Raw genomic sequence first — 26393 nt, 5'->3', positions numbered from 1 at the left:
CTGTGTCAATATTATAAAACAAGAGGATGAAATCTTAAAAGCAAGCATTAAAAGCAATTAGAATTGATAATAAATTTGAACACGGCAGGAAGAAGCAGGCTGAAAGGCTATCTAATGGACTCATGAAGCAAGAAACCTTAAAGAGACAACATCTCTTCAATCAGCTCAAACACATCAGTTAAGCTTGATTCCTAATGTGTAACAGCTTGAGCAAGAATTTATTCAAATTTTATTGCAGGGATATTTGGAAAGGATCAGTAATATTATGTTGTACTTCCTCAAATAAAGGTGCACTAAAAGTTTGAGAATGGGAATGTAGGCTACTTTTTTTTCTTCTCTTTCTCTGTCACAATGGAGCACCTTCGATTTTCCAGCAGTTTCCAGACTTTTGTTATTAGCTGAATGTCTGCGTGTTATTGTAAAGACACATATCATCTTACACACACACTACAGATTACAGTATGAAGATAATTCTCATGCAACTGCTGTTTACAACACTGCTTCCTTTCTCGTGGGAACGAGAAGAGCAGCTTATAATAATACAAGAGGGCACGAAGGAAGTTCCAGTGGAGTTTGGGGTTTTCATCACTTCTAAAGAATCTGGGAAATGTGGCTGACCACAATGTTCATACAGAGAATTAATGGGTTTAAAGTTACACTCTCAGACTTGCAGGGTTTTTAATAATAAGATGTAAAACTAAAATCCCACTTTAAAGGTATATGCCCGCAGATCGATTATATTTTATTTATGTTTCACCTGACTGACCTCTGGAGTATGCAAACTTAACTTAATGTTAGTGTTTATTATGTAAAATATACAGTAAAAGTGTAAGTGCATAGTGCTGTAAACCTTAGGAACTAGCCGTTAGTTTGTTTTAAATCTCCATACAGGATGGTTTCAGTGTAGACACATGAGGTATTAGTGCTTTACTGTTGACTCTTTGATTCATTTTGTTCTATATTTCATCTCTATTCAACAGCCATCTTCCTTTTTCACGTCATCATTTTTGGCACATGTTCCATTGATAACAGTTTGAAAATTAATTTCCTGTGTAGGTCAGAGGTTGTAATAACAACAGAGAGAGCCCAACGTACAACAGCTCACCAGCAGTTACTGATAGCAATCAAATCACAGTTTTTAGTGGAGTTGCACATGTTTAATATAGTGACAGAAATACTGGACTATAAATATTTTAAAGTGAGGCATTTGAAAAAAAGACGAGGAACAGCCAGCCAGTGAAGTGGCATTCAGTGAAATCTATATATACACTCACTGGCCACTTCATTAGTTGCTAGTACCAGGTTAGACCCCCATTTGCCTTCAGAACTGCCCTAATTCTTCATGGCATAGATTCAACAAGGTGCTGGAAACATTCCTCAGAGATATTGGTCCATATTGACATGATAGCATCACGCAGTTGCTGCAGATTTGTCAGCTGCACATCCATGATGCAAATCTCCCATTCCACTACATCTCAAAGGTGCTGTATTGGATTGAGATCTGGCCATTTGAGTACAGTGAACTCATTGTCATGTTCAAGAAACCAGTTTGAGATGATTTGAGCTTTGTGACGTTGCATTATCCTGTTGGAAGCAGCCATCAGAAGATGGGTATACTGTGGTCATAACGGGTTGGACATGGTCAGCAACAATAGCCTACTCAGGTAGGCTGTGACATTTAAATGATGCTCAGTTGGTACTAAGGGACCCAAAGTGTACCAAGAAAATAACCCCCACACCATTATACCACCACCAGCAGCCAGAACCATTGATACAAGGTTGGGTGGATCCATGCTTTTATGTTGTTGGTGCCAAATTCTGACCCTACCATCCAAAAGTTGCAGCAGAAATCGAGACTAATAAGACCAGGCAACGTTTTTTCCAATCTTCTATTGTCCAATTCTGGTGAACCCGTGTGAATGGCAACCTGAGTTTCCTGTTCTTAGTTGATAGGAATGGCACCTGGTGTGGTCTTCAGCTGCTGTAGTCCATCTGCTTCAAGGTTCGATGTGTTGTACTTTCAGAGATGCTCTTCTGCATAGCTTGGTTGTAATGAGTGGTTATTTGAGTTACTGTTGCCAGCTCGAAGCAGTCTGGCCATTCTCCTCTGACCACTGGCATCAACAAGGCATTTTCACCCAGAGAACTGCCGCTCACTGGATATTTTCTCTTTTTTGGACCATTCCCTGTAAATCCTTGAGATGGTTGTGCGGGAAAATCCCAGGAGATCAGCAGTTTCTGAAATACTCAGACCAGCCTGTCTGGCACCAACAACTATGCCACATTCAAAATCATTTAAATCACCTTTCTTCCCCATTCCGTTGCTTGTTTTGAACTTCAGGAGGTTGTCTTGACCATATCTAATGAAGTGGGCAGTGAGTATATATCTGTTATAGTTTTTTTCCCCATCCACTAGATGGAGTCATTTTCAGCTGACAGTGAGGAACAACCAGCTTGTTGTAAGCCACACGTCTCACTTTTCCAAATCATCCATGATATTCTAACAATCCTTTGACTCAACAAATTCATTTCTACAAGTTTATTGAAGTTTTTACTACAACACAATGGTTCACATACAATACAGCATAGTGATGAGTCTATATATACAGAAATTTTGCACGGTGATTCGTCACATAATTATGTTGATACTACAGTACTGGCATACAGAAATAAATAAAACAAACACTTCTTTGAACAAAGTTAACGTGTACCTTTCTTTTGCATTTTACTATGTTATGGCACGCTATTTTACTTACAAGATTAACAATATATAGCACAGAAATTTTAGATATGTTGAAATCAGACAGTGGATTAGCAGGTGACAATATAGTACATGTTCAAATTATTTATTACATTTAAAACATGATGTCAAGTAGAGGGTCTGCTTGGACACATACAATAGGGTCTGACCAGGATGCAGCTGAGGGATTATTCTCTTTTGGATGTCGTGCTAGAATGGAAATGTTACGTATGTATAAAATGATGTTGTTATTGTAATATTAGATTCATTATCCCATTCCCTTGCTAAGACCACACACTGACCTGATTGTTCATCTGCAATCACAGAGTTTGAAGTTGATGAGGAAGATGGTGGTGGTGGCCCGTGGTCACTGTGATTGTGAATGTGAGGCCCTGAGATGTTAATGCCAGAAAGAACATGAGGTTGAGCTGTGCTGTTATTAATGAGCAATGGGGATCATACTACAGTTCCTACCTGTGCTAAAGTAGAACAAGTCCAGTCATGAAATCAATCTAATACACTGAACTTTCCATAGAGAAAAGGTTTTGAATATAAAATTGAAGATTATTCAAATAGCAATAAGGGCTCAATCAAACCCAGAGCAGAATCAGATCAGATGTCTGGTCAAAGTGTAAATACAAACTATAAAAGGACATCCAAATTACGTCCCTCTCATTTATTCATATTCAAGTCATTTATAATCTTAGAAGGCACATTTAGCTTCAAAATGTTGTCCACCTTGCCTTTTCATTTGAATTTGGTCCAACTTCGCCTAGCCAGAAAACACACAAAAGTTGTTTAGTTGTTATGCATATTTCCTTTAGGAATGACACACTTCTACTCTGACCTTTAATTCAGTGACTCTGCTCAGTCTAAAACACATCCATCTCCTCTTCACCCACCTCAGACATGCTGCTTTCTTCTATCCCAACTGGCTGGTCAGGATTTCTAAGAGAAGAATTACAGCATGACCTGACAACAAACTACAAGTTTCTGTCAAACTATCTGTCCACTGGTGGCTGCTCAGTGGGGGACTAGGTTGCAGACACTCCCAGATCACTTAACTTGAATCAGTGAATCACTGAATAGCATTCAGCCACTCTTAACAGATTCTGAGATGTTATTAAAATTTTGAAAAGGCAGGGGGTGTATGTCAAGAAAATATTTAAATATGAGTGTAGTATATTTCTTCTTTGACAATAAACTTGACACTATCTGATCTGCCCTGATGTGGTGAACCCAGACTTTCAGTTACTCTCCAGCAGTAGGAATTTTTTCTGCCCAGCCCTGATCTTGTTATATAATGGAGAAGGAATCTGAGTATGCATGAATTTGCAGGAGGAAAAAAACACTGCTCTAAAAAGAGCATTTAAATTGGCTTATTGGTATACTAAAGTTGCAACTTATGTTAGAAACTCTGCTTGTATTTAGCAGGTGAAAAGATTTAGCAGGTGAAAAGATGATATCTTAGTATACTGTGATAAATGTATAATAAGTAGCTCTAGAGGTAGTAATTACAAATGTATGCACATGACAACTTGTTCGTTTGATCGTGAGAAATCAGCTCTTGTTAAGGCTTGGTAAGAAGACTCAAGGTGTGGGTGCAATGCAGGGAGGGGGCCACGTTAAATGGATAAGGGCAGCATTACCTGAAGTTACAATGGCATCATACAGCTGCAACATCACAGTATCAAAGCAATTACAAAAGGTTTCCTCTACACAGCCCAGTCTTGGCTGAGTTTCCTCACACATTTTGCATCTGATGTCCTCTTCTCTGAAAATAAAAACTAGACCCAGATTTGGTTTTTTGTCATTTTTCCTGTAAATAAAGCCACAACATCCCAGTGCTGGACTCCAATTTAGTTGAAAATAGAAAATCTAAAGCACTAAGACCAGGATCAGGATTAAGGGAAGCCAGCTCTGTCTTTCTGTGACATCTGTCGAAGTCGATCAGACGGTCCACTTGCAGCATACCAGCTCCTGAGTGGAATCGTGACACATGCAAAGATTTGAAAGCTAACCCGCTAAGCGCCATGCATGCAGTGTGTGGGTCTTCTCTTACAAGCTGGCGTTACACACTATACTCTTATTTACGACAGAGAAAAAGGTCATGTCTGCCTACAGTATGTCATCCACATGATGCCCTTAAGAAGATTTGTGGAGGGGACGGTGGAGGCTGTGCATTCCCACAAACAGTTGCTGGTTTAAAACCTCTACTGGAGTATACAGCACTATTATTTACAACATGTATGTACTAAGTAATCAGGGATGGGGTCAGCCCCACTTCAGTTCAAACACCTCAATCAGCATCAGTGACATCCTTTGACAAGTTGTTGTCATTAGTGGCGCAAATTCTATGATAAAAAATCTGATTTAATTTATTTCTTCTACACACTGAACTGGACAGGACTGGACCCCAAACCTGAGAATATGAGTGGTCACCATAAGGGGGGGGGCTTCATCTAGTTAGAGGACTACAGGGCTAAAGATCTTCATTGTCATCTTCATCAGTGATGCAGTGGAGGGGAAACAGGCTGCATGCAGATGGGAGGGGTGGGTCCTTGGATCGGTACAGTGTTTGGTCATCTTCTGGAGATAGAAAATGAAAGAAAGTCATCATTGGAAGAAACACAGAATTATGCTTAAGGTTGTGTTGAATGTGTGATTACTGATTGATTAATTTAACAGCAGACTGAAAAGCTGCCCTCTGATTGAAAAAATGTGTTTTGCTGCATCTGTTAGACAGCAAATAGTGATGTCACGGGGTTGTGGAGTACACCAGTACATCACTGCAGCAAAATGGGAAGTTAAACCACTGGAGGTCAGCAAAGACAAGATTTTCAGAGGATGTTATGTTACTCTTTCATTGTGGTTATTAAAAAAATTGTTTCAAATTAATGGAAGTGACAAAATGCCATCAGGTTTTTGACTGATTCCTGTACGTCCATGATGCCATATCAGTTTTTCATGAAAATCATCTTGCATGGACTAAAATTTCTCGATACTATAGGTATGTTTGTATAGGGAAGTCGGATTACCATTGTAGTGGCAAGAAAACTGATTGGTAAAAATCTTTTTACAGAAATTTATAGCTTTATAGAAAAAAACTGTAATTAATGAGTTATGTCAATCAAACATTAAATTTATAAAGCAATATGCTAACATGGAGACTGTAAAAAGGAATAATGTGATTTTGTTCTTGTATTTAGTGTTTAAGGTTTCTGTTGCGCAGTCTCAGATGTCAAACTGTCCATGAAAGCATCAAAAGAATGTGTTGTATTACCATGAATCAACAATTTCAACGTTGACATTTGCAACCTTTGTGAACATAACTGTTAACTGTGATGGACCACCTACGTTAACCAAGTTGAAGGACAGAATTGTTCTAAAATTATTCTGGTTTTCTTTGGAAACTTATCATAAGGTAATGTGTTAACCATTTGTATGATTCAAGCAGCTGTACTGATAAAGAAGATTTTGAAGTGTGTGTGTGTGTGTGTGTGTGTGTGCGTGCGTGGTCTACTACCATGGCATTAACTTGCAGCTGTTTCCTGCTGAATGATGAAGTGTCTGTTTGAATCATCCACCTCGCTGCCACAGTGAACATCACTCCTGTTAATGCAAAAGAAACACAAACATTCAGCAACATTCAGTACACAACCAAATCTACCATTTTTATTCACTGTATATACTGTATACAGTGCATCCGGAAAGTATTCACAGCGCTTCACTTTTTCCACATTCTGTTATGTTACAGCCTTATTCCAAAATGGATTAAATTCATTTTTTACCTCAAAGTTCTACACACAATACCCCATAATGACAAAGTGAAAAAAGTTTGCTTGAAATTTTTGCAAATATATTAAAAATAAAAAAACAAAAAATCACATGTACATAAGTATTCACAGCCTTTGCCATGACACTCAAAATTGAGCCCAGGTGCATCCTGTTTCCACTCATCATCCTTCAGATGTTTCTACAACTTGATTGGATTCCACCTGTGGTAAATTCAGTTGATTGGACATGATTTGGAATGGCACACACCTGTCTTTATAAGGTGCCATAGTTGACAGTGCATGTCAGAGCACAAACCAAGCCATGAAGTCCAAGGAATTGTCTGTAGACCTCGAAGACAGTATTTTATCGAGGCACAGATCTGGGGAAGGGTACAGAAAAAATTCTGCAGCATTGAAGGTCCCAATGAGCACAGTGGCCTCCATCATCCATAAATGGAAGAAGTTTGGAACTACCAGGACTCTTCCTAGAGCTGGCCGCCCGGCCAATCTGAGCGATCAGAGCAGAAGGGCCCTAGTCAGGGAGGTGACCAAGAACCCGATGGTCACTCTGACAGTACTCCAGCTGTGTGGAGAGAGGAGAATCTTCCAGAAGGCCAACCATTTCTGCAGCACTCCACCAATCAGGCCTGTGTGGTAGAGTGGTCAGACAGAAGCCACTCCTCAGTAAAAGGCACATGACCGCCCGCCTGGAGTTTGCCAAAGGGCACCTGAAGGACTCTCAGACCATGAGAAACAAAATTCTCTGGTCTGATGAAACAAAGATTGAACTCTTTGGCCTGAATACCAAGCGTCATGTCTGGAGGAAACCAGGCACCGCTCATCACCTGGCCAATACCATCCCTAAAATGAAGCATGGCGGTGGCAGCATCATGCTGTGGGGATGTTTTTTGGCAGCAGGAACTGGGAGACTAGTCAGGATCGAGGGAAAGATGAATACAGCAATGTACAGAGACATCCTTGATGATAACCTGCTCCAGAGTGCTCTGGACCTCGGACTGGGACGAAGGTTCATCCTCCAACAGGACAACGACCCTAAGCACACAGCCAAGATAACAAAGGAGTGGCTTCGGGACAACTCTGTGAATGTCCTTGAGTGGCCCATCCAGAGCCCAGACCTGAACCCGATTGAACATCTCTGGAGAGATCTGAAAATGGCTGTGCACCGACGCTCCCCATCCAACCTGATGGAGCTTGAGAGGTTTTGCAAAGAAGAATGGGAGAAACTGCCCAAAAATAGGTGTGCCAAGCTTGTAGCATCATACTCAAAAAGACTTGAGGCTGTAATTGCTGCCAAAGGTGCTTCAACAAAGTATTGAGCAAAGGCTGTGAACACTTATGTGCATGTGATTTTTTTATTTTTTTATTTTTAATGTATTTGCAAAAATTTTAAGCAAACTTTTTTCACTTTGTCATTATGGAGTATTGTGTGTAGAATTTTGAGGTAAAAAATGAATTTAATCCATTCTGGAATGAGGCTGTAACATAACAAAATGTGAAAAAAGTGAAGCGCTGTGAATACTTTCCGGATGCACTGTATATCACTCCTTCTGGATGCTGAATTTAATATCAGTCTTATGAAACACAGAAGCCAAATTGACAAGTCAAGAGATTACGAGACAATAATTTTGAATTTTCATTTCACCTCTATTCAGTTTTTTTCCTAACATTTACAAAGCAGGCAAGCTGTTAATATAGTCTTTAAGTTTGTTAAAGTGACTAGAAACAAGAAACATCCTAGGCTTCCTGTTCACTGACATCCTCACCTGTTGTCATTGATGTCTCTCGTTTCACTGATGCTGTTACCTGTGGGAAACAAAACAGCGGTTTGATTTCATTGATTGATAAATGCTATAAATACTAATACTACTTTAGTAATACTAATAACTATTATTAATTAATTAATTAATTAATTGACACCATAGTGTAATAATTGATAGTATAATGTAACAAAGAATGTACACACTGATATAAAAACAAGGAACTTTGAACTCCTGAGAATAATTATCTCATATGGCTCATATAATTTTATTCATTCTAAAAACACATTTGATACTGAAATATGTGTACATGTGCATGCCCATACTGTATACATGTCAACATTAGTGTGCATACAGGTACACATATGTTCTTTTATTTACCGTTGTCAATGTTGAGTGGGTAGGACTCCAGTATGTCCCCATTATATCTGCCTGCTCTGTAGCCCAGTGCTGTGGAAACTCTGTGGGAAAACACCAGAGAGAAAACAGAAAACAGTCAAGCACCAGCACAGTATGTCAAATTATGGATGAAGATGACTTGTCACATCTTAATAGTTTGAAATAACAGAAGGTAGATATATACTGTATACAAGTGGTCCATGTGAAACAGTATGTCTGCGCTCCTTAAATTTTTTTTATGATGTCAGGATCACAGGATTGTACTTGTCAGTTGTGACCTGCTCTATTTTTTGAAAACCAATGCAGAATCTGCCCGATTTTGATAAGAAGTCATTATCAACAAACCTGACTTTAAAGCCATGTAACGCCTGGCTGGAGGAGGCGGAAGAAAGGATTCAAACTCACGTGTTGCTCTGGACAGAGTTGGGGTTGCAGTTGACACTGGTGGAGCTCGGCTGTGTCATGCTCCTCTGGAAGAGGGCGTTGCTGTAGGTGTTGGCGTGTTCGGCGGCACGGATGTAGGCGTAGAACGGATTTGTGGGCGAGCAAACTGGCAGCTGCTTCGGTCTCACTGGCTTGGCTGTCAGGATGATAACATAATGTAAGATAGGGTTCAACTATAATGAAACTGGGTCACTGTATAAAAGAAAACATTGCAGAATATATTGCATTTCAGACATTTGAATTATGCAAATACCCATCCCCATTAATGACACAAACAAAAGCATCAATCAAACGATTAAACTTCAGTTCAGTACCTATCTGTGCTGCATGGGGGCGCCGCGGGCCATTCTTTGCCCTCATGGCATCCTTGATGCGGTCAACTTCCTGCTGATAGCGGCGGCGGTCCATCATAGCGCCCTCCTTAGCATCCCTCAGTGCAGTCTCCAGGGCCTTAACTCTCTCAGCAGTAGACCGAAGACGTTTCTCCAGCTTTGGAAGCTCACAACGCAGATCTGCATTGTCACGAACCAGCTGGAGGGGTAAGAGAGAGTGAATGACAGTGAGTGAGAGAAAGGGGTGAGAGAATCAAGAGAGGAGTGAAAACTCTGTGGCCAAATACAACAAGTTGCCAAGTTGAACTACTGCGTAAAATACACAAAAGCCACTCAGTAACAGTATTATGATGCAATACAATTGAATCACTTCCAATTGTGTCTTCACCCCCACCAGCCATTAAGAAAAATGCATTTACTCTAGGGCAAAGAACTACACAATTAAATGATATCACAAACAAATTGTGGGTTTTGAACATACTGTAGTTTATTTAGTGTGGGTTTAAAGTGTGTTTAAGGTATGTTTTTTCTGCAAGTAATTGGCCAATTATTCTCTAAAAAGTGCTGTATCTCTTAGAATGAAAACACCAGAATTTCACTGGCTCCAGGTGTATTATAAGCTAAGGATATAAAAACTGTCCAAACATCAGTGAAAGTTACAGTTTCTGTCATTCTGGTGTGTTTCTCACCTGTTTGTGAACCTTTGTAAGTTGGTCCAGGTTATTCTCAAGAAAGGAAATCTTCTGCTTCTGGGTGCAAGACCCCCCGCTATCATCAGGCTCCATTTCGGAACTCTGCAGAGGAGACGAGGGACCAAAGAGATTAGTAAATAAAACAGAAAGCAGGGTATGGGAAGAGGTTTTCTACTGCTCCTGGCCAGGGCTGACGAACATGTTCATAAAGACCAGTAACTCACTGATTACTTTGAGAAGTTCTTAAACTTCTTGTTTTCACACTCACTTTTGAGTCATTGTCAAACAAAACCTTCCACCTTATTATTATCCACATTAGTAATCCTCTGACCTTGACCTTCTTCATTCTTCTTACCCCACCTACTCAGCCTTTTATCAGCTCAATGATTGAAGACAGCATTGGTCAGCAGACATTTTTGGCAATAAAAAGCCTTTATGCCAAAAATGAGAAGAGTTAATCGTCCCTTATTTTGCAAAGTGATATATTACCTTCTTTATTCCACTATTCTACATAAAAAGGTGAATTTCTTGTGTCACATACATGATATCAAAACATCCAGGGGGTAAGAGGGAAGGAGAATGTTATTTCTACTGAGGTGGATGAGGGGGTGTTGAGGCCACACATTCCATAAAAGCCCTAAACGTGTAAGAAAAAGAGTCACTGCCTTCTCTTGTCCTCATTCAGCTGCTTACTTTTTTAACCCGCGACGTGAGGTCTTGAACGAACAGCTTGCGCAGGTTGTGGAGGGTCTGGAGTTCGCGGGCCTGGAGGACAAACATATGGAGATTAGGTTAGGAAGACAAAGGTTATAGAAATGAAAGGAGAGCATACTGAAGTAAGACAAGACTGCAAGGTATGAGGAAAGAGAGAGACACAGCAGGGGACAATGCCTCAGAAAAGATGCATATGAAGGTATAAGGTATATAAAAGGTATATTTTACTCACGACAGTCTCCTCCAGACCCTTCAAGTCCTGTTTCGTCTGCTCATGACGTTCATGCAGAAATCTGACAGAAACAGCAAGACTGTTGTTTTTAACAAGACGATATGTGTGTGTATGTCAGGACATTGTAATATTTCATGTTTCCTTACAAGGAAGTAGACTGGACTGTTACCTCCAATATTCCATATCGTGCATAGAAACTATCATGAAAATGGCAGTAAAAATCATCAACAAGTTCTGACTCTTATTATCTGTGTAATCAGACCTTTGTTGTCAAGTAACACAACACTTACGAGAGCTCCTCCAGGCGCTCGCTCTTGGTGCTGTCCTGACTCTTTAGGCGTTCAAAGTCAGCACGAACTTGAGCCAGCTCCAGCTCCAACTTGGAGTTACGACTGAAAGTGTGAAGTAACAACACACATGTTAAGGAGAGAAAAGAAAGAGGAGGAATTTGGATAAAAACCAATATACAGCAAACTTGTTTAGTTCACAGATTAAGTAGGTAAAGTTCTGAAAAGATATCTATAACATACCGTCAATAATAATGACAATAGTATGTAATGATTAATAACAACAAATTATCCTATGTGTAGTATCTTTGTGTAAACAGAAAGAACAAAGTTATATGGTCACGGACTCCGTGAGTTCGTCAATGATCCTCTGCTTCTCATTGATCTCATCCCGCAGGCGGGTCAACTGCTTCTGGTGAAGGCCGCGGTGAGACTCTCCTTGCTGACGAACAGCCTTCTGGACATGAAAAGAGCAAATGCACAGTGTCTCTTAAAAGGTGTTGGCCTCTGCAATAAAAAGTTGAAAACTGAAAATCAAACGCGACACAGTCTGTTTGAAGTTATTCTCTGAGGCAATATAGGTTGAAAGCTCTCTGTTAAACTCACTATGAGGTGACAGATGAATGAAGGCAGGGGAGATTTAACAGAAATGGAAGGTATAAAATGGCACAAAAGAGCCAGATCTGAACAATGTCAAATCATTGTTGACTTTCAAGTGATATACTGACTGCAATTAAAAACTGCCTGATAGGGCAGCTTACCTTCACATTTCCATCTTCAGTCTCAGCCTTCTCTCCATCTTTCTCCTCAAGCAGGGAGTTATCTGGAAAAAAGGATTAGGAGGTATTCAGAGTTACAACCTAATAACTGCTTGAGGCAAAATGTATAAAAAGGGTGTAAATTGTTTGAATTTTTGTTAAAAATAAGTAAGAAGGCCAGCTAAACTATCTCCTCTTTTCTTTTGCTTACATATTCATACTGGACCTGTGCTCATATTTTTTGCAACAGTATTTTTGTGTGTGTTGTGCACGTTACCCTGGTCTTGCAGCTTGGCCAACTCTTCACTCAGGGAGTCATGGCTCTCCTCCAGCAGCCTCTTCTTCTGCTCCACACTCTGCATGTACTCCGTCAGAGAGCGGATCTTAGCCTCATGCTGTACAAACAAAAACATGCACATAAAATATTAACTTTCACTTTTTCCTTATATTTCTCAAGTTGGCCTGGTTATTTTTTCACTCCTGTCCAGCTAATTATCCATCCACGAACTATATCCCTCTATCTTATTTCATACTGCTCATTCCCTTCCTGTTCTTCTCCTTGCCTCACCTGAGAGATGAGGAGCTGGCAGGAGGAGAGCTCCCGCCCAGTCTCCTCCATCTTGCGGTGGCACTCTAACTGCATGTTCTCCAGCTGGCGGCAGCGCTTCACCATGCTCTTCACCTCTGACTTGATCTTGCTGATGTAGAGGCGAGCCACAGTGAACTCCTCCTCGATCGCACCGCTGATCTCCACCGGCTGCAGATTGGAGGAAAAATCAAGATCAATATCTTCTCAAGTGTTTCTCATGTTCAACATGACATACAAAAAACACATTAAGAACACACACTCCATTAAGTGTTTCATAGTGTAAATTTTGCCCTCTAATGATTCAACTCACCAGCTTGATCTCCCCATTGCCCACAATGGTGCTGAACTCGCTGAGGTCCCTCATCAGACCATTGAGGACATCAGCGATACGTTTCCTCTGCTGACCACTAACTTCCTGCATACGAGACAGCTCTGCCTCCAGCTCCATCAAGCTGGCCTGTTATAGAGAAAAAGAGAGAGTTAGTAAGGAGTGAAGCCCTACTATTTTCCAACAGACCACAAACTTCACCACAGAATGTTTTGAAATGTTTGATATGCAGCTAGATCAGATCTCACAATACACATTCATGAAAAATACACTGATTTGTTGAAGGAGGCAATAACTTTTAGGAACATTAGGGCTTTATATACACGGGTGAATTGTAAAAGATTTAATCAGAGTCAGACTCATGACCCCTGAGTAACTGCCATTTAAAATAATCAAGCACCACTCTCAGTTAAAGTAACATCAAATATCACAGGATCAGAGTAGATGCACGCACCTGTCAACTTAATGTGATTGCAAGTATTAATATACTATCAAGAATTATGGCAATTCATATTGGGCTACAGTGACAATAGTAAATACAGTATTACATAGAGAAAATATTTAAAGTTAACATTTAGTAAATATCCAGAACAGACATACAATCAATCTAAAAAAATATGGGACTAAAAATTGCACTGCTTCAGCAGGTGCTGGTCTCCATGGTGCAGTAAGTAAGCGAGTAAGCGAAATCCTTCTGTTCCACCTCCTGTTTCTGATTCCATCTCTCATTTCTATTTAAATCTTATTCTTTCAATTTCACGTTCACACTATTCCTCTCAAAACGAACCATTTTCTGGGCCAGTTGGTCGGCCAGCAGCTGGTTCTGCAGGCCTTTCTCCTCCACCTCCTGGCTCTTCTGGTCATAGTTGATGGCCAGCTCTTCCAGAGCCTGCAGCACCTCCTTCACCTCAGCCTTGGCACAGTCGCTCTCCACCTGCAGCCTGCCAAGTTCAGCCTGGACCTTGTCCCCATCACCACGGGATGAGGCCAGGAGCTGGGATGAGGGAAACGTGGTGTGTGTTGGTAAGAAGGAGACTGATCTTCAATTTGAAAATTTTCTTATTTTAATAAAATGAATGTTTGAGTGATACAGAGTTTTCAAAATACAATGTGAGTGTGTGTCTGTCTGTCTTTGTGTGTTCCCACCTCATCCTGGTCCAGCATCTGCTGCTTCAGTTTCTCCACCAACTGGCACTGCAGGTTGATCTCATCATCCTGTATAAACCATAGAAATACCAATCTCACTACCACCTACACTCAAGCACTTCCTTGTGTGTGTATGAATGTTGGTGACAGAAAAATTCATAGGTTTTCATGTCATTTCTCATTGACATTATTTCCATTCATAAATCCATAATTACATTGCAGATGTTAAACACAAAAAAATCCTTATATAACTTAATTAAAAAAAAAAAAAAATTAAAAAAACTATAATTTAAACGAACTATAATATAAAAATAACATCTGCACTTGGTAATAATGATGATGTTTGTGTGTTTGAACCTTGTCATCCAGCTGCTTGTATAGCTTGCGGATCTCCTCCTCATACTTCTGACGCTCCTCCTCGGAAATGCGGACCACAATGGAGGAGGTGTCATTGTCCAAAATGGGTCGCTCCTCCACCGACTCAAACCGGGTCACCATTTCTGACATAGTCTGCTCCGTCTCGGGCACGTCCTCTCCTGAAGGTGGGGATGAAGGGACAGACAGGACATGAGAATAATGCAGTTTTGTTTAAAGTCAGCACAGAAGAAGAAGCTGCAGAATAAGAAGCTTCTCACAGAAGTCAGTCAGTCACAAAATGCTTACTACGACTCACCATTTCTCCAGCGGTTGAGCTCAGCCTCCAGCTTCTGGATGGTGTCCTTCAGGGTCTTGTTCTTCTCTTTCTCCTTCTCGTACTTCCTCTTCCACTGCTCTGCCGTCAGCTCCAGGTTGATGGAGGCGGTGTTCCTAATCGTCTTAGCACTATGACGGAAGGAAGACAAAGACAGAGAGACATAGGGGGACAATGTGACAAGGGCTGATGATTGGTGGTTGTGTTTAAGTAACAGTTCTAAAGGATAATTTACCCAAAATCAGTTTAATTTAGTGATATAGTTCAAAGGTCACCTGACATTTCAGTATGGGAGTGTGATTTTAATATCAGGTAAATATTTGGTCTTGAAACCTTTCTATGTATATATGTATATATATATGTATGTATACATATACATGCTTTGAGGGGTAAATATAATCATAAAAATGTGGTAGCATGTGAAAAAACTGTAAACATTGTGTAGAGGTAAACATTTCTGTTTTCTAAAAAGCACAATTTCTTTCCAAAGATGCACTGACTGTATCCACAGATGTATCTACCGTTGGCCAAACATCAGAGTTGACTTGGTCTCGGCATCATTGTAGCTGGAGGGAGAGCAGCAGATGAACATGGTGGTGCGACAGTTCCCACCGAGAGAGTCCTGCAGGATACGGGTCATTTTGCTGTCACGATATGGCACGTGAGTTTTCTGTAGGAGAGAGGAGGAGCGAGGAAGAGAGGTGGAGAAAAAGAGGATACGGAAATAAGGGAGAAGAGAAGAAAAGAGTTACAGATCAAGAACAAGAAACTATTTGGAACCAGGAGAAGAAAATAGATGTTTGAGGTGTGTTTCATTTGCTTCCTGATTTTGTGCTTCTGTAGAGATTCATCAGCAGATAATATTTAGCAAAAATCTAAAATCTTTCCCATTCAGGTTCATTTTGGATCCTTACAAATCCCCAAACTACTGTCAAAAGTGGCAGATTGATCGTGGCGCATCCAGCTAATCTTATAATTGGCATGGACAGTTTTGGCTGTAGAGTTGGCAGAAAGGAAAGAGGGTGTGGGTACAGGGCAGGATGCATTTCATTCTCAAGCCAACAGGAGGGACAGAGCTACAGTACATGAGCATTATTTGCTATTTGCTATGTTATCTGGACTCCCAGTTGTAGAAATGGGAGTTAAACATACTACACATTCTACATATAAATCAAGCTTCAGTTGTGGTAAAGGTACATATGTTTCACTTCACCTAAAAATGAGGATGACCACTTTACATCAGATCCTTACACATCTCTCATATATTTGACTGTAAATGCAAATCTTTTATTTTATTAGAAGCACATGGCATCAATTTTGACTTTGATTTTCTATTGTCTATAAAATGAGGGCAGCAGATTAGAAATGGCTCACCGTGCCCTCAGCCAAGGCAGAGATGACATTTCCCAGAGCAGAAAGAGACTTGTTGATGTTTTTAGCCTCATCCAGAACAGCTCCGGCAGCTCCAGTCTTACTGACCTGGAATAAAGACAAAGAGAGTGAAGTCAAACAAAAGCGATGCACAGCTGAAGAAAGACACAGAAACACAGATGAAACAAAACACAACAAAACAAAAATTATTAAGTAATTGATTTGACACAGTTGAATCACATGTTGGGAGATCTTTACGCCCAGAGTTTCTCCTACCTTCTCACTACCAGCTAGATCCACCAGGTAGAGTTTTCCACACAGCTTCTGCTCAGTCTCCACATGCTCCTGCTTGATGTTGATCAGGAAGATGCTGTGGCTGCGAGAGCTGTGTTCGTTCATGTCTGCACAAAGACAGAAATAGTAGCAAAGACATTTGACTGCAGTCTTAGAACTTTAAATACAAATTTCTTTTGAAATTGGTTCTGAAATTGGTGTTAAAACCGCTTTTTGAGGGATAAAGAAATAAAGAACCGAATGAGATCTGATCAACCTTTAGCTTTTCAGAGGCAATGCCATGAATGTTTTCTTTTATTTATTTTTCCTTCCAAGATTGCCTATGTACCAGGAAAAAAACATAAAAAAACACTCTTGTAACAATAGGAATCCAAATGAAGGAGAGACAACAACTAATCATCTGTAATCAAAGTGATTTTAACTCAAAAATAATTAAATTAACCATTTAAACATGACTTACTGACATTCATTCACATTGTTTTACACAACATATAAACTATTATTTACATGACTTTTTCCAATTCAGTATCAGCAGTTTTTAGGATAATGTCACTCTGAAACTACTAACAGATTGATTTGAGTTTATATATATGTGAACTTAAAGAGTTGTGAGTCTACATTTGATATGTACTGCACTGATGTCACCATTTCACAGTGTTCAGATGAAAAACAGCACTGATCTAAACACTTCTCTTCACTGGACCACCTCACAGAGAGAGTTCAGGTTCCTCTGCAGATGATATCTGAGGGCATCAGCTCAGTCTCTGCGGAGTGTCGCGCCATTAGTCTGCTATCAGCACACCATTCTGCAGCACAGTGAGTCAGCAAGCATCAGGAGGAAACAGAGAAGACTGTGATGCCTGAGAACACAGCTTTCAGCAAATCTGATCCACTGCTGCGTACATTCAGTTGATTTTCGCAGTTGATGTTCTATAGAGCAGACTGTCTTAAATTATAAGTGATTATTCAATTTCTTTTTTAAAAAGAGATAACATCTATTTAATTTGTCCCCATGGAGAAATTGTCTTGGCATCTAATCAACAAGCAACACATCTATCAGCACTCCCACAAATACAGATAATTCATAAAACACAAACCCACACAATCCTCTAGTTCATAATATATGGATGATATACAACCCCATTACAATGACACTGTTTACTTGGAGTTATAACACACAAGCATAAATTTATATTTATAGCAATTTAGCATGGTAAGGGGGACTCTGCATCTTCTGCCAGAACACATGCTGCAGCTGCAGAATATGAGCTGGGTCAGGCAGTATTTTATTGGCCTGTCTGACGATTTATAATACCGATTTTCTGCAGCTATCCAGACTTCTACAACCAAAAACACTATAGATGAGTAAGTGCTGATGTCTACATAGAAAATGATTTAGTTCAAACTTTGTTGAAGAAAAATATGTTATTACATTTCAGTTTCATATGCCTTATATTAGCCAAATTCTTTTTTAAAAGGACGCTATCCTATTGTAAATGAAGAATTTTATTTGGCAAACCATTTAATTTCTAAGTGACAGAGGTGTTTTGGAATGTTACTGAGTTTTCATGTCTTGTTTCATCACAGATGTTGTATTTAATGTACTTTATTTTGAGTGTGAGGATCACTCTGAACTGTGATTCATCGCACTGGATCATTACCTGCATGCTAAGACCATCATACTGTCAGGTTCAAGATGATTAGGAAATAGTAATTGATTACCGTGTAATTAAACCAACGTGATGATCGGTTACATTGGTTTCTATGGTTTCTGTGGTTAATAATAATAAGAAATTAAATGTGATGCTAGTTTCAGTTTTACAGGTGAACTATACTTAGTTAACTGTTTTTAGATCTAAATCCTTAGCAATGTAACATATTTTAGGTCATTCTCTGTATCTCTATTTTAGAAAACACCTTGGCAGTATCAGTCAAATTCATCTTCTTGGAGTAAAACGCGCACAGCTGTAGTTCTGCAGTACTGATTATTTGTAATGGCCTACAATACAATGAGATTTATTACAGTGAAGCAGTCCTGAGCTCTGAATCCCAAAGCTCATCTGATCTTGCTCTTTTTACTTTGGTCTGCAGTCGAATTCAGCACTGAGTCCGCACAAGTCTCCACCACAGAAATAATAAATGAACATACTGCCTTGCTGCTTGGATAGTTCTCAGAGGGGGTTCTTTATTGTATTTTTGTCTTTTCAAATATTGTAGGCAACTGCAATACAAAATCTGTTTTGACAATAGAAACTAAAACTTGTTTAATTAAAAAATCTTATTTGCTTAAAAAGGTGAACATGTCAATCTTATTTATGTATTCTAGTGAGTATAATAATTAGGTCAAATGTTATTGTAGCTGCTGTTTTAAAATGTATGGAATGTTGTATAATGCAGCTAAAGCATCACTCTGACCTGTAAACCTGCAGCGCCAGGGCCATTAGTCCGATATTATTACTGGACCAAAGAGGACAGAGTCAGCAGGCCAAAACAAAGAGCAGGTATTACAGAACAGGAAGCTCTTATTTTTATTAAATCAATTAAAACTAAAACCACCATTGCCAGTTTACTGAATACTGCCCTGTCAGAAACCGTTTTTTTGACTGACATAATGGCTGTGAGCAGAAGCATTGTCATGCTTTGTTATATTCTTATAAATCAACAATAACTGTCCATCACTGCCAGTCACATTATGGTGAAAGGATCTTTTATATTTTTATGAGAATGACTAAAGCTTGAAAATTATATCACAATGTAACACAAAGATTATATAACAAGACACAATAACAGGTTACATGAACTTAGCTGTCAGTTCACGCATCAGTAACTAGCTGTGAGTGCTACTGCTGGCACCAACGAGACACCAACACTGGATCTCGTGCTCTGATATCTAAGTATAGTGGCAAGAAAACGTCCTTTCATTCTCAAGAAGAGAGGACAGCTCAAATGTTCTCCTGTAAGCATTCATCTCTTGGGTTGTTTTGTTTTAAATACAGTGCAGTGAATTTTTTTTAGTATAAGGCTACAACATAACAAAATGTGAAAAAAGTGAAGAACACCTTCTGAATGCAGTGTATACTGTATATAACAATCAGATGTCTGTCATGAATTGTAATGTTTATGTTTTGATGTATATTGTGTGATGTAATATCAATAGTCAAAGATGAAGACTTACTGGTCACAGCAACATGGCGGTTAGCTTTGCCCTCATCGATCACATCCATAACCTCATCAGGGCTAGAGACGAAACGCTCAGTACATCCCTGAGAGAGAACACAAGACTGATTTAATATCAATGATCGAATGCAGCCTGCAGACAGATTTTCACCCAAAAAATTACTTATACAGCACTACATTCCACAAACCTTGACATATGGCACCCTGTTCTTATCTTCATGCACAGACAGATTGGTCTTTGTCACTAAAAATGGAGAAAGATTTTCAGAATGAAGCACTAAAAAATAAGCAGTTACACTAGTATTGCATTACATTCATTCCATATCACAGTCTGGACAAAATAAATAGGGTTTGTGGTGATGAAGAGTTTATCAGCACTAACCATCCAGCAGGTCACGGATTTTGTCCATGTAGATTTCAAAGTAGGAAACCTTTTGGTGAAGAAAGAAATTATGGCGCAAAAGTAAAATAAGTTAAATGCTTATAGCATTAAAAATTCTATTAACAGGAAATGAAAGTTCAATTATTATTTTACTGGTCTGAAACATTTTAAAAAGGCTATGTCCAAACACAGACCAACACAGTTTAGCATAAGAAAGATAACACAACTTAAGACATTAATTCAACAAATACCTTGATGTGAAATTCAAGGTTTTCATCCATAGCAAAGATGTGGTTGAAGATGTCTTCAGCGATGCGTGGAATAATACCCATCTGGTGAGGGTCGTGGAGCTTGCCCTGTAGCAGCAAGTCACAGATAAACGTATATGAAGGTGTGAATTTCTTTTCAACACATGTGTATAAGATTTGGGAGAGAAAAGAGAAAATTCTATTCTAACCTCAATAATCTAACCACAGGAAATCAACAAAATATAGTGTCATTAAAAACTTAGTGTTGAAAGAAGGGCTAATGGGTCACTTTCCAGAAGTTGGTGTAACATTAAATTTCGATTTTAGAGGAGTTGTATAAAAGCCTTCTGCATATTGTTTTAGTTAAATGTTTGCAGTGCACAGGTTTCCAATCTGATTGGTTGAATAAAATGAGGGTTCATTTGAGGAAAGTGTTTATTGCTTTGAAAACTGCACCTCCATGGTGTGAGTCTTCCCGGAGGAGGTTTGTCCATATGCGAAGATAGTTCCATTGTAGCCACACAACACATCTATGAGTCAAAAAAGAACAACACTGAAATCACCGCACATGCATTAAAATAACTAAGCATTTTGAAAGCAGCTATCCATCTATACCCTTGACAATCTGCTTGGCACAGGTGTTGTAGACCTGCTCCTGGGTGGTGTTGGTTGGAAACACGCGATCAAAGACGTAGGACTTCCCCTATGAAGACAATGAACAATAACAAATAATTCACAAAGGACATCAAAGAGAATATAGTTGTTTATCACCACATTGTAATTTTCAGTTTTCAAATAAGTTTTGTATTAAGTATTTGTTTTATGTTTTATTTCTTCTACACAACGTGTGTTTAGCTGTTATATGATAGGAAAATAAACTAATGAGTGCACAATAATGATAATCAATGAAATATGTCCAACAACTTTGATACTGTAAAATAATTACAAATATTATCTGACACAAAATCTCTGAAAAAAAAAAACATTTTTGAAAAACTTTAATTTATTTCCCAACAGCTAGTCATGTGTATAAGCTTTGGGAAATTATATCAGCCCTGGGAGGTGGTCAGTGAATGCCTGAGGTGTCTGATACTTGAAACTGACTGACTCATCCTCATGTGCTTGACCATAAAAATACTAAGAATGGGATATACACTCATCTAAAATGGATCATTTTTAAACCTTTAATTCAATTCTTTAAATTTCCTTTATTTTACCAGGAAGTCCCATTGAGATAAAAAAAAAATCTCTTTTGCCAGAGAGACCTGGCCAGGATAGCAGTAAGACAAACACACCATATCTTAAAATACAGCATAAAACCTAAAATACCACAATACAACATGACGTTGATTGATTGATGTTGCAATTTGAGCTTGATGTCATGACTTTTAAGAAAACACATATCTATGTTACTGTCCAGCACAACATATTGCTATTGTCGTGTGAAAACCTAAAAAAAAAATCTGCCTTTCAGATTTGAAAAATGTCCTAGTATGATAGAACACTTTCAAAATGTTTTTGGACAAACGTGAGTCCGCGTTGAAGCTAAAAACAAGTCTGTTTTTTGATTTACTGTTACTTGAGTTAATTTTCAGTTTTCATATAACACTGATGATGAAAAACACAAAGTGACATATGTATGCTGTTATTTACATTTGATGGATGTAAACTGCCGAATGAAATCAGCCAAGTTTTAAAAATGAACAAGACAACCTTTATTTTTATTTCGATGACGCTAGAGGAGCATGTAACTCATTTCAGGTTAATACATTAAAATATGCTGATATGAGGTGGAAATGCTTTAGTGTTGCTACCATTTTAATGGATTCTTTGTTCAAGGCTACTTTTATCTCCCTGACAATTAGTGGACAAAATAAGAAGATGATATCGGCAGAGAGTGAAAAAGCCAGTTCTGCCTCTTTTTCCCAGGTAGTCTAGGACCTGGCAACTTCAGATAATGGATCAAGGTCATTTAAAAAGTCAAAGAGACAGAAGTCATATGAAAGACAATACAAACCTTTCATTAATAGCAATGTATCCAGTATGTTGCTACTACCAGTCAGTCCTAATAAGCTGTTCCACTAGTTTCTGTAAGTCAGTGGGTTTTCTCATAGATCATTAACATATGTTAATACTTACTTCTGTACTGTATCTTAAAATCTGAGCAATTATTTTTAGTATTTAACAATTACAGCACATGTGAGGCTTTGACAGGGAACCAAGACTCACGACATGTGTTTTTACTGAGCAATTAAATAATCATTTGAGGAATAGTTCAACAATTTGGGAAATGTGTTCAATCACTTTCTTGTCAATAGTTGTTAAGAGTTTATGTAAGATAAACACAAAGCAACAGCCAAGTGGCAACCCACCAAAACGTCACCCATTGGTTTGTGAACTGCTGTTTTCAAGTTTCAAGTTTGCAATTTGGCCATTGCCATCTTGGTTTTTTGAAACCAGGAGAAACCATTTTTGAATGAGAAGGTGGAGCTGAGCAGGAGTTGCTCTGTACTCTATCCTGACACTGTGTATGGTACAGTCTGTCAATCACACACTAGCCATGCCCAGAAGCATACCCTGCTTTATTGTCTATTTTTATCTAAATGGGACCATAATCAAAAAATTTTACATTATATTGTATTGAAGAAGACTTGAAACTAGTGATTGAATCCATAAACTCATTAGGAAAACGTTTACTGAGGTAATAAATCAAGTTAGAAGTAGGGCCATTTTCCCATTGACTTCAATACAATCAGACTTCTTTTTGCAACCAGTGGAGTTGCCCCCTGATGGTCATTAGATAGAATGCAGGTTTAAGGTACTTCCGCATTGGCTTCACTCGTCAGACCTGGAGTCTACATCCATTTTTATATACAGTGTGTAGCTACAGCCAAGAGATTGTTAGCTTAGCTTGGCATAAAGTCAGGAAACATAAGAAAAAAGCCAGGCTAACAGCACCTCTAAAGCTCACTCCAACATGTTATATCCCATTTGTTTAACCAGTACAAAAGCTAAAGTTGCTTCAGTTGGTTTTTCCAGAAAAACTGCACTGACAACAAGGCTTTAGACAGAGCCAGGCTTGATCTAGCCCGTTTCCAGCCTTTGTGCTAAGCTAAGCTAACCATCTCCTCCATGACTGTAGGTTTGTATTTACTAGACAGATATGAGAATGTATTTCCCAAAATGGTCCTTGCTTTTAAAATGACAGCATGCTGAAATACAGTACAGTAGTGTAAACCCATTAATTCAGAATATGAGCAACAAACTCCAGCAACATGTTTCGGCTTTTCAGAAAAACTGATTAAATTAATGCTCTGTAAGAAAATACATTGATATACAGATGTTAGTTGAGTAGATACCTGTTTGAGGTATTAGCACTTTAGTGACTCTCTACTTACTGAGACAAAATCTAAGCACTTAATCTAGTATCAAAATGACCACTTGTGCACACCACAAGGAAGCAGGTAAATAAATACAGACAGGTGAAGCGCCTTTACTGAACTGAAATTACTACAGAGGTCAGTAGAAAGTGCATTAAGATTAAATATCACTAAATATTAAATATTACTAAATATTTGAAACGAGTAAACATTATACTGTCTCGGAGTGTGCGTTTTCAAGAAAACAGACTCCTTGAATTTGTTTTTCTAATGACACATTTAAGAGCAGTTTGGCATTTTGCTCTCTCATCATACACTGTGATGCAGGCACGAAGGTATTTTCAAAATGTATCCTCCTAATAACGCAGCTCCTCCTAAAATACAAACAACCACTGTGTGACACACTGAAGAATGACTCAGCCCTGACAATCCTCACTGCAGAAATGAGGCCATTAAACCCCTGAATGTCACCGTCCCATCTGATACAGAGACCACAATGCGACACAATTATGCGAGCTGCCAGAACATGGGCCATATTAAATGTCATTAACAAATTGACTGATCTGCAGACCCACCCCCACGACAGAGTGATTTAACAGAGAGAGACATATAGTGCCATGACGAGAGAGGGCAAGAAGGAGGAGATACAGAAAGAGACATAAAAATGGAGATGGAGGGGCGAAGGAAAGATTTGGGGATGGGAGTCGGAGGCAATGACAGAAAAGAAAGAACGAACAGGAGATTGAGGAAAGATTGAGATGGACAGACAGACAGATGGCAACAAAGCATAGAGAAAGCAAGTCAGTCAGTGATGTATGAGGTCACTGGATGATTATTGATCCTTTCTTTAGGCAATTAGAGACCAGTTTCTGACTCTGCTGTCTAGCGTCATGCTGAGTTGAGAGAGGAAGGTCAGGTTGAGATGTTTCCATTATCGCTGGAGGAAGTTCCAACATTATTTCTCTACATTTGTCAGCCAGAAGAGGATCACAAACTATCCCTCTCCTTTTAGCCCTCTACATAGTCCTCATGTAGCCTACTCCACATCTACTACTACCTATTGTACTCGATTTTTGTTTCCTTTATTGTTCCTCAGACATGAGTTGCTTGGTCAAGAATAAAACTTTAAATCTAAAGAGGACTAACCTGCAACATCTATAAGCAAAAATGCAATTAAAACTAATAAAATTAAAGTTACAATTCTGACCACAGTTTACATGAACTGTTCTCATTTCATACAGGCTGACGTGCAGACCTTAATTTAATGAAACTGATCTATAAGCATAGCACTTAATTTGACCTAATTTACATTGAAGGTATTTTGGCTACCGGGGATGGGATCATTTTCAGTTCTCTGAATTCCAAATGTGAACCACATAACAACGGCCAAATCACTATTCTCAATAACATCTACAGAGCAAAACCTTCATTTATCAAACCCTTTTTATTTGAAATACTAAAACTACATAACAAGTGACAAAAATAAGCAGTGGGATTATTTCAGTTCTTTTCCAATAAAAATCAGCTTGTTCCAAGATTTTTCTGGAACTGTGTCTCTGTTTCATTAAAGTATACTGAGATAGCCGCAAATCAAGAAAAATGGCATGTGATTCCAGAAAATTCTCGGAAAAAAAAGATTATATTAGGAGCTAAAATAAGCCTACAGTGGCAAATTTCAATAATGTTTTTACAATGTAATTAGATAGTGATGTTATGCAGTGTTGGATAAATTTTGATTATCATGATATAAATGTTGTTGTTTTTTTTTTTCCAGTTTTGACCATAATGAAATTCAAGTTTCTTGAGTGAAATGCAGCATTAACAACACAATAATAGCCAGCAGGTTCAGATTAAAGCTCTGCAGCTGTTACACATTTAGAATTTGAAGACACTGAATTATGCACTCTGTGCATATAAATGTATCCACCCTTAAAATTATAAACTAATCTTCAGAATGACGGGAACATGCAGCATCATCAGATTTGGATGGAGCTCCTGTCTATCTCCAAACTTCAGCATCCACTTTATATTTCATCACCAGACCTCCCCTGTGTGTACTGCCAGCATCTGCTGAGTAATACACCCACAACAGAACAGAAGAGAATAGAATGGTTGCATGTGCTGTAGGTTTGTCTCCTTCATTAAGAGTGGATGAATGGAGCCATTAACATAAACCTGGAAAACTCTTTACATTCATTAGCAATCATTACGATTTGCCTGATAAGGTATGATATATATATCATCCATGCTAGACAGTGCAGAGCTCTGTCAGCTAATAAAGGCGCATTTCAACATTAGGTTACGTGTATTTTGGCTTTATCATCTTTTGTTAAAAACAGATTTTGGGTGGGAATGTATGATATTTCCATGTGCTGCACCGATTATCGTGTTTTCCTGAACGATCTACAACCCAAACAGAAGGGTCCAGCAGCTGATGATTTACTGAGGGCCCTGTGCCTACAACAAAGCAGCGCCCCCCCTTCACTTACCCCAACGACGACAGTGTCATCTCCTTGGAATTTGGGGAAAAACTGGTCTCCACGCAAAATCTCCGACTGGTTGAGGGGGCGAAAGCGACACAGCACTTTTATGTTGCACTCTGCTGGGACATCGGCCATTGCGCAGATTCAAGGAG

The 26393-nt window shown here is 38.9% G+C and overlaps 1 protein-coding gene across 1 annotated transcript; it reads right to left on the bottom strand.

Moving 5' to 3' along the window:
• Window positions 1-2524: 2524 nt before the first annotated feature.
• kif5aa (kinesin family member 5A, a) lies at window positions 2525-26379 on the bottom strand. The gene is made up of 29 exons (XM_071475699.1): window positions 26248-26379; window positions 20994-21081; window positions 20835-20908; window positions 20382-20486; window positions 20131-20179; window positions 19937-19992; window positions 19747-19834; window positions 16554-16678; window positions 16281-16385; window positions 15428-15576; window positions 14889-15037; window positions 14573-14751; window positions 14216-14284; window positions 13857-14063; window positions 13052-13198; window positions 12721-12909; window positions 12430-12547; window positions 12156-12217; window positions 11742-11851; window positions 11398-11499; window positions 11108-11168; window positions 10855-10926; window positions 10159-10263; window positions 9452-9668; window positions 9099-9273; window positions 8676-8755; window positions 8301-8340; window positions 6267-6352; window positions 2525-5329 (listed from the first exon to the last, which is right to left on the bottom strand). Exons 1-28 carry the CDS (start codon window positions 26374-26376, stop codon window positions 6274-6276), a joined length of 3129 nt encoding a protein of 1042 aa, XP_071331800.1. The 5' UTR covers window positions 26377-26379; the 3' UTR covers window positions 2525-5329; window positions 6267-6273.
• Between the last annotated feature and the right edge of the window lie 14 nt (window positions 26380-26393).

The sequence above is a fragment of the Trachinotus anak genome, unplaced genomic scaffold (assembly GCF_046630095.1).
Source record: "Trachinotus anak isolate AG129_WGS33_773 ecotype Australia unplaced genomic scaffold, CSIRO_AGI_Tana_v1 ptg000004l, whole genome shotgun sequence".
In the NCBI taxonomy this organism is placed as follows: domain Eukaryota; kingdom Metazoa; phylum Chordata; class Actinopteri; order Carangiformes; family Carangidae; genus Trachinotus; species Trachinotus anak.
The sequence above is the reverse complement of the archived record's forward strand: the minus strand, read 5'-3'. Positions and strand labels throughout refer to the sequence as shown.

Bases quoted from the DNA above. Each gene is read 5' to 3' on its own strand.
- kif5aa (XM_071475699.1), bottom strand. From the start codon at position 26,376: ATGGCCGATGTCCCAGCAGAGTGCAACATAAAAGTGCTGTGTCGCTTT. The intron at 15,577-16,280 runs GTGAGCCATTTC...TCTCTCCTACAG, and splicing joins CTGCCTTGGCTGAGGGCACG to AAAACTCACGTGCCATATCG. The intron at 8,756-9,098 runs GTGAGTTTGAAT...GTTTTCCCACAG, and splicing joins AACTCTGTCCAGAGCAACAC to AGTTTCCACAGCACTGGGCT.